Here is a 16,035-nt window from a genome sequence, read left to right as displayed (position 1 = left end):
GGGACACCAAATTATAAGGCCAAATCTCGCGCACGTCTCAACAGAGTCTGTTGAGACCACACCTTGGAGCAGTCGAGGATGACAGTATTACCATGCATGCCTCTTGCCCAGGGTAGAAGAAGAGAAGCACTGGTAATTTTTCGTACACGTCCACATCATGTGGAAGATGTCACAGGTCTCCCCCCAGTGTGGCAGCACCCTCTGGTGTTCGGAGTGTAAAGTTGTATGATTGCAGGACAAAGTAGTGAACTTGTTTGCTGGTGTCCTAAAGATCACGGACCCACCCTACTCAGTGCAGTCGTAAAAACCAGGAAAGTTTGGCGAGTTTCGCGAGAATAAAAAAGAAATTCGCTGAACGACAACAGCGATATTTTGACCTCCAAGTTAAGCACCGGGTGCCGTCTGCATAATGCTGATTATAAGCAGCATAATTTTTCATGTACCCACGTAGGTATATAGAAGTGGAGAGCTTCGCCATTGCAGTATGTTAGAAAACACATACTCGTCACTGCTCCAACACTACAAACTGGAGCGACGGGTGTACACTGCACCCCATCAAAAACTAACCGAATAAAAAGCGTGATCTTTAGACACCTGTGAAGGAACAGGTATTAATGCAACGCCTCTACCCAATGACACATGGTTACTTGTACCCGCTCTGCAGCGTACCGGACACCCTAGTACACTTGCTCCTGGACTGCTAGTGCCATGCAAACCGCGATACGAAAACGGACCGGGACGAAGCACCAAGAACGAACGATGTCCACCTAATTAAAATATGGGAGGCCAAGCATGTTTTCGAGAACTTGGATGACTAGCGACAACTCGTTGCCAGGACCAAGAGGGCACTTGGAGCCACAGTCCAGGAACCCTATAATACAGGAACCCTCCCTAGTCTCTCCCAGAAAAACCCTCCCTGGAAGTTTCCTAGTCCTGAAACCCTCCCACTTTAGGGTGATACCGCGCATCGCTCTGAACACTGTTTCGATTTAAACGTTTGTTTCTCTCTCTCCTCATATAGCGAAGCTGAAGCGCAGGTACGATTCAAACAAATCTGCTTATTAAGGCGAACTTTTTACCCCAACTCGAAGTGAATGTGGTCCTACAAGTGTACGACTAAGTAGATTACCAAGGAGGCCAATAATCTGTATTCTTCCTATCCAAAAGCCGTGCGACCGCATGGTACAAACGAGCTGGGCCTAGCCCGGTGCTCGTGTACCGGTGCTCTGGGTGGTACTACAATGCGACGAGCATGCGTGCGCTGTACTATTAAGACACATTACTTGAATGCAGACAAGATGCCGTTGCAATATCAGCTCCACCGCTATACTTATCGCCTTAAATGTGTTATGTTATCAGTTTGCTCTAGTTCAACATTACGTGGACTTGCTTACACACAAAGAGCAAAATCTGACCAACATGGCTTCCACTTGCAACGAACGAAAAGTGATAAGTACTTGAGCTCCATGCTAACAATCTGAGCTTTCTTATGAAGAAGCCGCGTGGTGGTAGTTTGCATTCCACCAATATATGCAGGGAAAAGCACTATAGAATATGGCGAGACAAATCAATGCACACCTCTCTGCCAGATCATGATTACAGACAGGGGAGAACACTACAAGATAGTGTGAAGTGATTAAAGCGCTCTGAATAAGAATTCGCTAACCGAAGCAAATGCGTACCTTTCTGCTACACCTAGCCAGGTTTAGTCGCAGCTGCTTTATTTCTCTTGTCTTTGAAAAAAAGAAGACGAAAAACATGCTGCGCTTGACGGCGTGGGTCACTCAATGCCGTGAGAGTTCTTCTCGTGCCTCCTGGCACTCACGCGCTGGGTGAACCCGTCGCCGCAGACGCGACACGCGTACGGCCTCTCCCCGGTGTGCGAGAGCATGTGGCGCTGCATCACGTCTTTCCGGGCGAAGCCCGCCCAGCACTCGGGGCAAACGAACCACTCCGAGTCCTCCAGGTGGACGCGGCGGTGGCGCGACAGGTGCGACGAGTTCGAGAAGCGGCGGCCGCAGTCGGTGCACTCGTAGCCCGTCCGGGCGTGGATCCGGACGTGCGACGTGCGAGCGTTCTTCCGCTCGAAGCTCCGGTTGCACACGTCGCAGATGAAGGGTGGCTTCTCCCGCTTGCCGTCCTCACTGAACGCGCAAATGCGACGCAAAGAGAAATTTAGCTTGACGAAAAGAGTCAAGACGAAATACAGTGGAACATCTACCTACCAGCACCACGCCCTGGAACTTCCACGCGCAAAAGAAGTGCCAGGAATCATGTTTTAGTGATTGAAAGTATCGAGATTTGGAAGACAACACTATGCTAACCACAATGGTTTTGTGTTTTCCACCGAGATGTGAGATTATCTGCTATCTGGAAGTTTCCAAGCATGCATAGACATTAAACGATGAACCACAAAGCGTGTTTTCAAGCTTTTTCGCAACCCCCACTCATTGTTTCTGTTCCAACCATCCGATATTGTTGAAACTGGCATGATAGATTTGAAGCTAAGTAGCGGTATTTTGACGATGTGCGCTTCACATCTACAAGGTAAATAAAATTGATCAGCAGTTTATATCATTGTATTGTAATTGAAACTGAGAAAACACGGAATGACTTAAGAAAAGAAAGAAAATAGAGTTACTAGCAACTTTCTTTTAAAAAAATTCGGTTATATGTTTTAGACATATCGTGGGCGAAGCATATCGCCTAATACGCGTGCAAAATAAGCTATATAAGAGGAGCGAAAAGAAACCAAACAACTTCTGGAAATGTGCACTGAAAATTTATTACCTTAGTATTTCGCCTTTTTACGGAATCTGTAGCTAGACAGTGCTTCCTGTACGAAAAATTTTGCAGGAAGGCTTAGGCAACAGCGCTGTGACAAACATTTTCTTCCGTAAGATATTTTTTCTTGACTGCAATATTTAATTACAAAACCATGCACGGTAGATGAAGAACGGGAGACGTTCTCATCACATAGACGGCATTAGTCCGAAACAAATGCAGGCCATTGGCCCCATGATAATATAGACTAAGCAAAGCTATTGAGCCGGTTGTGCTGGCACGGCTTCTGATGAAAACCTGGAGAGTTCTTCGGAGTAGTGAAACGCGGATGCCATAGCAATAACTGAACCAAAACCCTTCATTGTTCGCTCGCTTCGATGAACGGGGGAAGTTTAGAGCCACCCAACTCTGCAAAAAAGCAAAAGGTAGTTACAAGATGAAAGCATGTTTGCTTACTATAGTAAAGAAATGCGTGTATTGTCTGTATTTGCATTATTGCTTTTGTTTCATCCCTCAATGCTGCCCTGTGAATCTATTGTTGCATATTGTACTGGACTGGCCACCAGTCCCTTCAGGTTGTCGGTCCAAACAGTCTTTTGTTGTTTTTGAACATTATCATGAAAGTACAAAGTCCATTGTTTTCATTGATTGATTGAGCTGCGGTGTAAAATCCTATAAAAGCAACGCGTCCAAGAAGCTAGCTAAAATCATTGTTATTGGTCCCAGCTCAAAGTTCATTTATCGCTTCGATCTTTCCTGTGACAGCCCCGAAGCCTTTTTGTACTGAGACCAAGGATAAAGATGATTCCATTTACAGCCGAACTCACTTATTACGATACCGCTTTTCACAATATATTGTTTATAACAACAACAAGAACACTGCACCCCAAACGTTTGTATTTTTCTAGGTTCCAATAACCGCCTTACAGCAGGGCCTGGAAGCTACATTATCGGTTATAACAATTATTTTGGCTCTTCGGAACCCATTAAAAAGACAATGTAAGGCAAAATCTTTGAAAAGAAACAAGAAAGCAAGAAATATAAGCTGCTCAACACCTGAATGCTACCTCAACCAAACACAGTGCCCTTTGGGAACTGCTATATGCTGCAGCGCATAGCCTCTGACATTATGTTATGGCCAAGCTGACTTTTAAGATGCGCTTCTAAGTAGCACGAAATTTTGACAAACTGTTGACGCAGCATTTAAAGGTTGCGTCAACGTTGTGCAAACATAGCGTGCTACCCATGACGTGAGAGCAAAGGTGGTATATGTTAAAGCATGTAGTTTGATTAGGAAGTTGAAACTGCGAGTAATTTCAATGTCCAAAACGTCAAGCATTCTCACACGTTGGCTGTATGGGACTTGTGGCGGTCTCTTTAAAGTATAGAAATTTTCAAACTAATACGACAAATTGGCAGGTAATCACTGTCGTCCCTGAAGTCAGTGGTTATATCCCACCCGATACTACAGTTTCTTCCCATCAGCCTTCCATCCACTCAATTCACTTTTTTGGTGTAACAAATTTATAGTAATTATCACTTTTACCAATGAAACTTTTATAAGACTTGAGTAAGGCCCGTGGCCAGGTATATTTCAGGTGTAGATCACACTCTGAATGTTTTTAGCACTAAGTAATAAATTTTTCTATGCGTTAGAGGCAAACACACCCCTCTCTGAGTATATGGAGAGGACCGGTTCCCTAGGGCAATCCTCTGGCTATGGGCCTGTCATGAGTATCGTAATCAGTTGATTCAGCTGTAATAAATCTGGTGTAATGATGTTCATAGGCAGAGTAGTCAAAATTGTAATACTTACTGATTGCAAGGATTTTATTACATCTAAATTTAACGGTACGTTAAACTACATGTCGTGCGAAGCGTAGTTGACTCTCCGCTCAGAATGCATGTGCTAGTATTTCACTATAGGTTAAGTACGCCATAACGCAAGGTTCCGATAACGCGGAACAGCGAATATCCGCACGATGGCATCAACACACTATTGCGCTTCGTTCAATCACAAGTTAAGACAAAAATGTTTTCATTTATTGGTTTTGAGGGAGAAAATATTGTAATACAGAATCTAACTTGAGCTGTTGCAACAAATTTTCCCACAAGAAAAGTACAGTGTACAAGGGATTTATGCTTGAAGAGTAGAGTGGATTGAACTTCTGCATTGCCGACTATGTGTTCGTATGGTTTACTCTGACCCCACGAGGTGGAACCACCTACTGGGCTATCGCTCACGGCTTCGATATTCGCATTTGAGGGTAATGTGGCCCAGAGTTCCCTTTCAGAGAGGGGAGGAGTTCACATTAGTAATAATTGTTGAGTTTTAACGTGCCATAACCATCATATCATCACGAGAGACACAGAAGTGGAGGGCTCTGGAAATTGGTACCAGCTGCGGTTTTTCAACGTGTGCCTATATCTAAGCACTCATGTCTCAGGGTTCATCGCAAAGCACCCTGTCTATCACGTCAGGGTATGGGGCCGACTTTGGACCCCCCTCTCACCCCCTCCCTGTAATGTCAATGTATTGGGACTGGCTTTGCGTTTCTCTCCCAACTCCGCCCTTGCCCCCCCCCCCCTTGCGCACACCTCACTGATGATTGATATGTGGGGTTCAACGTCCCAAAACTACCATATGATTATGAGAGACGCCATAGTGGAGGGATCCGGAAATTTTGACCACCTGGGGTTATTTAACATCCACCCAAAATCTGAGCACACGGGCTTACAACATGTCCGCCTCTAACCTTGCGCACACCTATGCATTTGAAGATAAGCTAAATAATTCACAATGTCTCCAATACTTCCCGACAAATCTAAACGTGTGAACCAGCAACCATTCAGCATGCCTCAGCGCTCTGGCGTCTTACCCGTTTTGCTTTGCTTTTTGAAGCCTCTTAGCGTGGTAGTTGCGCCGGTGCTTCATCAGGAAGTCGTACGTTGAATACGAAGAGGAACACATGTCACAGTCGAACCCAACAGTGGAAGTACTCGGCGCCGCTTCCTCACCTGCGAGTATAATAATGCTCAGACTGTTTAAATGCGCCCTGCAACGCTGCTTGAAGTAGCCATTGAAGAGATTCACTTAAAGAGCTTATTGCTTTACGAATTCACCACCACAAAAATTTTTCGGATCCACCCCTTATACGGGCGGAGTTATGAAGATTTATCCTTCGCTGCAATTGCTTTCTCTCTTTTGTGGTCCCGACGAAAGCTCTGCAAGCTAAGCAGGAAGAGATGGCATGGAGAAAGAAAATACGTCACGCGCGCCTTGTGACGTTGGGCACTTTAGCTTTCTCTCTCTCACTATTTTTCTTCTAATACACAGCTTTTCAGTGCGATCTCAAGTGCGTGCATGACCAGTCGCGGCCTGCCACGGCGGCCTGAGAAACGACCGAGCTCCCCATGCTATAATATAACAGTGGCTGAAACAATGGCTGTGACGTGTAATTTATGAAATTGTATCTTCATTTCTCTAGAAGAAGGAAGCGATTTCCGAGTGGTCGAGAAATGATTATGAATTCCCAGCCGCGTTCTGCGCAATAACAATCAGATCGCGTATTGTCGGTAGCCTCTACTACCGATCAGTATATAGCGTTTTTTGACCTGAGTGAAAAAGCGTGTCAGGGCTCTTTCAAGGTGCGAGCTCCAGGCGTCACACCAGCAAGCTTCCACGTGTATGTAGGTTCGTCCATGTGTAATGGGCAGATACTAAAGGTGTTCCAAGCCTCACAGAACCTCTATATTTACCTTCAAAAATTATTGTTACTTTTATACAAGATATAGCAAACGATTTTCACGTGCAGTAGAGTAAACGCTATTGTTTCAGCGGCTTGTGTAATTAGCGGATGCTAATAAGCAAAATGATTTTTTCCGTATCAATAAACTGCTATATTGCTATTCCGAAAACGTCATGCTTGCCGCGAAAAAACGCTTAGTAAGCGAAACAACATCCAAAAAGTAAATGAGGGTGGCGGCCTTGGAGAAAAAAAAGAGAGGGAAACGTGACGTCACGCCACCAGATATTGCGAGCCCACCCGCTTTGAAGCCAGCAGCGTTAACCCACCACGTGACATTTGCATCAAGAACACATAAAGATACGATGTTCAAATTACCGACAATAAACCTTACATCTTACTAATATGTTCAGATTTATTATTTCTCTTTAGTAGCCTTTTAGAGAGGTGTTTAGGGTGGACAAGGTCAATGCTATGTTTCCTTTTATGCTAGCGTGGAACAAGATATTGTAACAGGGCGCTATCGATTCAACGCGCTGTTAACTTCGTTTGTCCCTCAATATGAAACTTTATGAAATTTTTTTACGCGAGAAGACTACTATATATAGGCTACCAAGAGATGAAATTCTTAAACCTGCATTGATATCCAAGCTTATACAAGAATGATGTTCTGTTTTAGTTAACACTTGCAATAAGCTGTTTGAAACCGCAGAAAGACGCATGATAAATCACAGAACGAGCATGAAATAATCAATCACAAGTGTCAACTATGTTTTAACCAACTAGCCCCTACTTTGACCATTCTAACCGCTGCCTTTTGTGTTTAATTTCGGTTATGGTGCTCGAGCGGGAATGTTAAATTTACAAACAGATTAAAATCTACAACTTTGAATCAGACTTCATGACGCCATCGTAGTCCCTCTTCAACGGGGCTCATAGTTATTTCTAATCACGTGCAATCATGAACGCGGATGTAAGGTAAGATTTGCGGTGTGAATTTACACTTCGCCTCTATGTTCCACTGCTAACTGGAGTGGCAACCTTCTATTTTCTTCACTGCCATGTAACCAGCATCCTGCTAGAAACTGGTTGTCACACATGTCCCGTTTATTAGGGAGGCGATCGCCGGGCTAATTCCAAGAGCCGAAGTATCGGCCCCCCGAACCACACCACGAAAGCGTGGACAATTTAGAAGTGGTCCTTATTGGTGCGCCAACGGACGCCGGCTGTGGCCCAAAGAACAAGACAGAGCCGAGAGTTGATAAACAAACAAATTATATTCTCAATAATGGCAGATCGAAAATAATACACAAAAATGCACACTCCACAATAGTTACATACAATACGTCACCAATCAGACAACGTACTACACAGTACAATCAGCCACACTCAAAACAACTGACACAGACAACAATACGCACTACAATGCAGTCACATGCATTGAACAACCAAGACACTTAGAGACTAAAGAGATATAAAACCTATTCAGTCCAAAGTCCTTGGAACAAAAGTCTGAATGATACTCTTCCGAGAATCACTCACTCAAAGTCCAACGTTGTTGTCGTTCCGCAGCCCTCGAAGTTTCTCTTCCAGGAAACCTCGCCGGAGTTTCTCTTCCAGGAAAACTCCCGTCTTCAATAGGCCACTCTTCAAACTTCAACTTCTTCGCCGGAAATCCGTCGGCTTCACACACGCAGCTGTTGCCCGCGTCTTCGCTCGATAGCGGTAAACCCACGCTCTTGCCTGTAGCTCGAGCCGTCCCTACGGACCAAAACTTCGCCGACTACACGGCGGAATCTCTACGCACTCTGGCGCTCACTTCCGTCTCCTCCTGTTCTGTCACTACGGGCAGAACCTTCGCCGACTACACGGCGGAATTCCTACGCGCTCCGGCGCTAACTTTCCGTCTCCTCCTGATTTCTCGTCTCGGCTGCTCGGTTAAATACCTTGCGCGTGACTTTCCAGATGTTTCTCGTCATTTCGTCGGCGCGATACGCAGCGAAGGCTGGGGAGAGGCACGAGACGGTTCGGCTGCCCTCTCCGGAGGATGATTCACTCGGTCTGACCCCGCCTCCTTCGTTCGAGAAAAATCGCGGCCTTGCTGGGCCGCCGATGTGGGGTGAGGAGGATCGTCTGCGAAGCCGTGCTTCTGCGGGGAGAGCGCGCGCCCGGGAGCCCTGGATGTTTGCTTTCCCTTTTTTTTCTTTTTACCTCGCGGCGTTTCTGCCGCCCGTTGTCGCAAGTATTTGGCGGCGCGCTCTTGTTTAGCGCTCGTTCTGTGACACTGCCCCCCACTTTAAGAATATTATCTCATAATATTCAAAAACCACACAGACGAGCGCGAACAGTCACCACACATTCTCACAGACTGTAACACAATCCGTCGCTCATGACACTTCACATTCACAATATATCACTCAATACAATCGTACATTGTAGTTCAATTCCACAACACATGAAATATAGCCACAGGTACATGCCTACAACACTTCATCACACATTCTAAACAATACAACCGTACAAAGTTCTGTCTATCCAACAATTATACAACACTATACATCACACCATCGCACAGAACACTGACTCACTCGACATACACTTGAGACACAGGATAACAAGAACCTTAACACAACATATGTCACTCAGCCCTGCCGAACACATTCTGATTCCACCTCAGCACCTATCTTGAGTACTTCGAACAGCGCTTGCGCCCCCTTTTGCGGTGCTCGCTCGATCTCTTCTTGTGCTTCCACGTTCTTTTTCGGCGAGCCCTTTCCAACGACGATATCTGAGGCGTCGTCTCAGCCATCGTTGTCTCTTCCGACACCGTTAACGCGTCATTACATTCGACGGGTCCTGTCTGTTTATTTACCCGCTTGATCATGCCTCTACATTTTTCCCGGCTGGCCAACTCCGTCTCCTTTACACTGTCGGTCGGTTGAGGTCGTGCCGACTTAAGTCCGGTTGCTCGACCCGTGAACTTATTCGACACGATCGTCTTCTCCTTCGCTGTCTCTTGCGCCGTGGCTTCGCCTTGGGCTCTAGTGAGATCCGTCACGGGATGCTCCTCCACTGTATCTCGCGGCCGCTGTGTTGGCGAGGGCTCTATCTTCGGGTCTTCTCCCAAACATTCTGGATCACTTGGCCCTCGCGCCCCGTCGATGTTTCCGATGACAAGGTCATACAGGGGGGTCGTCATGCATAACGCAGTAACCTTCCCGCTGAAGTACGGGGTTTCAACCTCAATTTCTGCTTCGGGAAGCATCCGGACCGTACGGTCAATTAGGCAAACCGGTTTCGTTCTGCCTGTCAACTCTCTTTCCCGTACCAAATTTCTCCGCACGATAACCGTGGAGCTAGCGGTGTCTCTTAACACCGTAATCTTTTTGTCCGCAACTTTTCCAGGCAGCGATGGCATTCCTTTCGTAACACCGGTTGGCTGTTTTGACATTACAGCACCAACAATAGGAATTTTCTCCCCATTTTTCAATTCTACGAATCCATCGGTGACGGCATTATTATCGGATTTCGGTGCCACTTGCACACAAGATACCTGGTGAGTTTGACTCACTCCGTTACGACAAGCGTCTGCTTTGTGCCCAGTCTGACCACATTTGAAACATTTGACTGTCGTAGGGCTCGTAAAGATCGTTCGACAGTTTTTCGCGCGATGACCCACTCGGTTGCACAGAAAACATCGCGGAACGCTCTCTGGTGCACGCTTCTTTTCTTCGGGAGCCAATTTCTTCGAATCATCAGAACACTCCTTCTTGACCCTGGCCAAATTAGTGCCACCTTGCGCTTCCAAGAATTGATCAGCCAATTCAAGCATGTTTTCAAGTGAGTCAGCCTTCCTCTCTTTTAAGTACAGTGACAGGCTTGGGAGGCAACTAGTAAGAAATTGTTCTCTAATTAGCAGCTCTCTAAGCTCATCGTACTCCTGCGCTGTCCCTGAAAGTTCAATCCATCTGTCGAAATAATGGCACAGTCGGGCGGCATACTGCGTAGCCGTCTCACCATCAGCTGGCTTTCCTGTCCGAAATCTGTCCCGGAATCCTTCCACAGTAAATCTAAATCGCTTCAGCAAAGCAGCTTTCACCTTTGCGTAGTTGGCTGCATCGGTCGGCGTCAGCCTGCCGTACACACTGAACGCTTCACCACTCAAGCAAGTACTCAAAGCAGTTGCCCATTGCTGTTCCGGCCAATACTGGCTCCTCGCAATCGTCTCAAATCTGTGGAGGTACGCGTCTAGGTCGTCCTTCCTTTCATCAAACGCTACGAGCAGCCTGCTTGGGTTCAAGCGGAAGCCGTGATCTTCCCGTTCGCTGCTTTCAACTCTAGCTTGGAAGGGAGTTTCACTTCGCTGTTGCAAACGGAGCCGCTCGAGTTCCATCTCGTGCTGCCGCTGCCGCTCCCTTTCCTCTCTTTCTTCTTTCAGCTGGCGCTCCCTCGCTTCTCTTTCTTCTCTCGCCCTTTCGGCTGCCAACTTCTCTCTCTCCAGCTCCAACTTCAATTGCTGCTCTCGTTCTTCCTTCAGCTGTCGCTCTTTTGCCTCTCTTTCTTCTTTCAGCTGTCGCTCCTTTGCTTCTCTTTCTTCTCTCGCCCTTTCAGCGGCCAGCCTTTCTCTCTCCAACTCAGCTGCCTTTTCTTCCTTGGCCCTCTCTGCCGCCAACCTCTCTCTCTCCACCTCAGCTTCTTTTTCCGCTTTGGCTCTTTCGACCGCCAACCTCTCTTTTTCCAGCTCGGCTGCTTTTTCTTCTTTGGCTCTCTCTTTTTCTTCTTTTTCCTTCTGGGTGACCCACTTCCGTAGTTCGACGCCAGAAAGACCCATCTCTTCACCAAGAGCAACTAACTTTTCGAGATCCATTGTGTCTCGCAACTCGCAACTAAAACCTTGCCGCGTGCAAAAAGTATCTGCCTAAATCAGTCTATCGGAACACTCCCCTGCACTCGTTAACGAGAACACTGAACAACACACAAAATCGTTCCGATAGCACTATCAACAACTCGAGGCTCTTTCTCACTACTTTGGACACACTGTGCACCAAAAGGTCCTGTTTCGCGGACGCCAGATTAATTTTCACACATGTCCCGTTTATTAGGGAGGCGATCGCCGGGCTAATTCCAAGAGCCGAAGTATCGGCCCCCCGAACCGCACCACGAAAGCGTGGACAATTTAGAAGTGGTCCTTATTGGTGCGCCAACGGACGCCGGCTGTGGCCCAAAGAACAAGACAGAGCCGAGAGTTGATAAACAAACAAATTATATTCTCAATAATGGCAGATCGAAAATAATACACAAAAATGCACACTCCACAATAGTTACATACAATACGTCACCAATCAGACAACGTACTACACAGTACAATCAGCCCCACTCAAAACAACTGACACAGACAACAATACGCACTACAATGCAGTCACATGCATTGAACAACCAAGACACTTAGAGACTAAAGAGATATAAAACCTATTCAGTCCAAAGTCCTTGGAACAAAAGTCTGAATGATACTCTTCCGAGAATCACTCACTCAAAGTCCAACGTTGTTGTCGTTCCGCAGCCCTCGAAGTTTCTCTTCCAGGAAACCTCGCCGGAGTTTCTCTTCCAGGAAAACTCCCGTCTTCAATAGGCCACTCTTCAAACTTCAACTTCTTCGCCGGAAATCCGTCGGCTTCACACACGCAGCTGTTGCCCGCGTCTTCGCTCGATAGCGGTAAACCCACGCTCTTGCCTGTAGCTCGAGCCGTCCCTACGGACCAAAACTTCGCCGACTACACGGCGGAATCTCTACGCACTCTGGCGCTCACTTCCGTCTCCTCCTGTTCTGTCACTACGGGCAGAACCTTCGCCGACTACACGGCGGAATTCCTACGCGCTCCGGCGCTAACTTTCCGTCTCCTCCTGATTTCTCGTCTCGGCTGCTCGGTTAAATACCTTGCGCGCGACTTTCCAGATGTTTCTCGTCATTTCGTCGGCGCGATACGCAGCGAAGGCTGGGGAGAGGCACGAGACGGTTCGGCTGCCCTCTCCGGAGGATGATTCACTCGGTCTGACCCCGCCTCCTTCGTTCGAGAAAAATCGCGGCCTTGCTGGGCCGCCGATGTGGGGTGAGGAGGATCGTCTGCGAAGCCGTGCTTCTGCGGGGAGAGCGCGCGCCCGGGAGCCCTGGATGTTTGCTTTCCCTTTTTTTTTTCTTTTTACCTCGCGGCGTTTCTGCCGCCCGTTGTCGCAAGTATTTGGCGGCGCGCTCTTGTTTAGCGCTCGTTCTGTGACACTGGTTACATGGACTGATTAGTGCAGTAAGATAGAGTACACTGGGGTAGTACTACAAATGCCTCAGCTTTGAAGCGCAATAAGTCAAAGTGCACGAAGTAGGCTTTGAGTACGTGAACTCCCCAGTTAGTGTCCACAGTGCGTTGTCGCAGGGTAATGCTTAGTGACAATCGCTGCAAAACCTCCTTAATGGCGCGTGCATTCACCAAACTCTGTTCGCTGTGCAGACGTGCCTAGGCTTGGTAGCAGTGGCTCGAAAGTAGATGTTATATTGACTTATTGGTACGTGGGGCTTACCGCCCCGAAACCAGTATATGACAAACACCGTAGTGTAATGCTGCGGAAATATCGACTACCTGTGGTTCTCTAACGTGCACACAAATCAATGCTATACTGGGCGTCCGGTATGTGCAAAAATTCATTCGGAATGCTTTTCTTGAATTTATTTACGAAAATTTAGGACAATTTAGGGTTGTCTTAGGAGACGCAGCAAAATACCCGAAAAGTGCCTGACTACGTTGCATCACTCCGCCCAGCCAGGGTGGTCTAGTGGCTAAGGTACTCGGCTGCTGACCCGCGGGTCGCAGGATCAAATCCCGGCTGTGGCGGCTGCATTTCCGATGGAGGCGGAAATTCTGTGGGCCCGTGTACTCAGATTTGGGTGCACGTTAAAAACCCCAGGTGGTCAAAATTTCTGGAGCCCTCCACTACAGCGTCTCTCATAATCAAATAGTGGTTTTGGGACGTTAAACCCCACAAATCAATCAATTAGGTTGCATCACTCCGACAGCAGTCGTGACAGTGCGTGATGTCATTCACAACTTAACATAACCACAATAGCACTTAATAGTACAATAGGAAAATAAAAAAGAACATCTGCTCTTGTAGCTTCTAGAGGAAAATAAACAACAAACAAACAGCAACAAAATAGTTGTACAAATGTGGCAGTATGTGCTGTTCGATATAGATTGCACAGCAAATAAGAACACTTCAGTACATAACTGAGCCCCACAGCTCATGACTCCGAAAACAATCACCCTTTTACTTGTTTTTTTTAATTGAGTTGGGGAAATTCCATTTGCATTAGGTTTAATATACCTGGGTATATAATAGTATATAATAATAGTGTCTTCGGCACTACATCTGAGGACCACGTTATGATTTCGCAAGACGCCGTTGTGGAGGGCTCCGAATTCAGACCATCTGGTGCATTTTATTGCGAGCTCACTTCGAATAGTACGTGGCCCTTTCGCATGTCACCTTGCGACTGCCACGGCCGGCATCAAACCCACGAACCTCGCGTCAGCAACCGAGAGCAGTAACCACTAACCCATCACGGCTAATACAAGACGGCCGAAGTCCGGACTCCAGAAGCTAAAACTTGCTGTTATAATCTTTTGATATCTCGTGTTCGTTTTTGCCAATCTATTCTAATCAACATACTGTTACATGACAATCTCACTAACTTCAGAGGCAAACGATGACACACTGTAATAGTGCTCCAATCTGGGCTAATCAAATCTAAAAATCAATCATCTTTATCTATTCGAGTTCATCGTACTTCTAAAGATCGCTTCGTTTTTTTTAAGTATCGCTATATATGCGAGACGCTATAGTACTAAAATGTAGCTCTCGGGCAGCTATGTCCGCAGCAGTGAAGTTATTGCCATGAAAGACGACGTGAAATGGTTGTGCACACCACGTCGGTAGTTCACATTTATTTCACGGTATCTTGAAAGCTATGAAACATTTTTTCCATGTAAATTCCCTGAAATAGAACAAAATATCGCTTGGACTGCTGACTACCTCGTCAGCACTACAATAATTCCAACAGTCGTTCTATACTTTGCTAGACTAGTCCTGCGAAGGTCACAGCTTGTGAGCATTAAAAAACTAACTAAAAAACTGAACATTTTTTGTGTGACGGAAACATAAGGTTACTTAAGGGGCTCTGTAACACTTTTCAAGCACGGTGAGAAAACGTTGCCATTAGATAACGCACCACAAGGCCAAGGATTTACAGTCAATTCTCAAAGTCCCCCGAAAATCGCTCCCTCTTCGCACTACAGATCATGCCATCTATTGAAATTACCGCACTATATACCGAAATTTACGGCCATTGGCTGATTTTAGCATCTTATGGCGCACAGTTATTGCGCCTCCAGTGGGCGGCCGCCACGTTAAAAGTTAAAAAATGCTTTAAAAGTTAAACGAATGCTAACGACGACAAAGAAGGAAGTGGCTAAGGGCGCACAAGCTATCGCTTCACGGAAATCCAAGAATTCGACCAGAGAAGCGAGGGAACATTCTTTCGCATCATTCGTCAAGTCTAATTACACTCGGAGCGATGACCGAGAGCGGTGTACGCGCGCAATTAAACAGAGGGCTCGCCGAAGGGTTCGTGGAAAAAAAATATATATACTCACTCGTTTCGACAGTCACGCTGCATGTGTCCGTGGCGCTGAGGCAAGGGACGTCGAGGTAGGTGGCGTCATCGACGAAGACGTCTTGTGAACCTTGCTCAGATGACATGGTGACACGCGGAGGACAGCCGATCTGGTTCGTCCTCTTGTTCGAACGCACAGTTGATGAGTGTCTTCTTCTTCGTCACCGACCTTGACATGATCCCGCAGCCGGGCATTGCAAAATCCCGCGCTTTTTCTTCTTTTCATTACATTCACGCGTTAACTTCGGGCCCTTATTGTTACGGATTTTGTCGTTGCGGGAAAATTTAGAAGGTGAGCTCTTTCTTATGCCATGTTCCTCTGAATAACATAACTTACCATTCTTTTGGAGAATAAAATGGTGTAAAACAATAACCCACTACTGAGCCAGTCACCTGCATTGGGTATGAGCCGTTTTCAAAGGACAAAAAAGAACAACAAAACGACAACCTAGGCTGAAATTTTGACGAGAATATTGAGATGTAGAGCACAAAAAATAAATCTATACACGCCCTAATGGTATAAAGATAGCCCCGCTGCGGTGGTCTAGTGGCTAAAGTACTCGGCTGCTGAACCGCAGGTCGCGGAATCGAATCTCGAGTTCGGCGGCTGCATTTTTGATGGAGGTGAAAGTGCTTTAGGCTTGTGTTCTCGAAATGGGGTGCACGTAAAAAACCATAGATGGTTGAAATTCCTGCAGCCCTCCACTACCACGTCTCTCATAATGATACGGTGGTTTTGGAACGTAACATCTCATATAACAATCAATCAATCTGGTATAAAAATAC

At 46.5% G+C, this 16,035-nt stretch overlaps 1 protein-coding gene across 1 annotated transcript; it reads right to left on the bottom strand.

Annotated features, from left to right (window-relative positions):
- Positions 1-1,704: 1,704 nt before the first annotated feature.
- LOC119165470 (zinc finger X-chromosomal protein) lies at positions 1,705-15,507 on the bottom strand. Its single transcript, XM_037417640.2, has 3 exons — positions 15,230-15,507; positions 5,664-5,802; positions 1,705-2,144 (listed from the first exon to the last, which is right to left on the bottom strand). The coding sequence occupies exons 1-3, from the start codon at positions 15,333-15,335 to the stop codon at positions 1,781-1,783; spliced, it is 609 nt and encodes a 202-aa protein (XP_037273537.2). The 5' UTR covers positions 15,336-15,507; the 3' UTR covers positions 1,705-1,780.
- Between the last annotated feature and the right edge of the window lie 528 nt (positions 15,508-16,035).

Source organism: Rhipicephalus microplus, chromosome 8 (assembly GCF_043290135.1).
Source record: "Rhipicephalus microplus isolate Deutch F79 chromosome 8, USDA_Rmic, whole genome shotgun sequence".
NCBI lineage: Eukaryota > Metazoa > Arthropoda > Arachnida > Ixodida > Ixodidae > Rhipicephalus > Rhipicephalus microplus.
The sequence above is the reverse complement of the archived record's forward strand: the minus strand, read 5'-3'. Positions and strand labels throughout refer to the sequence as shown.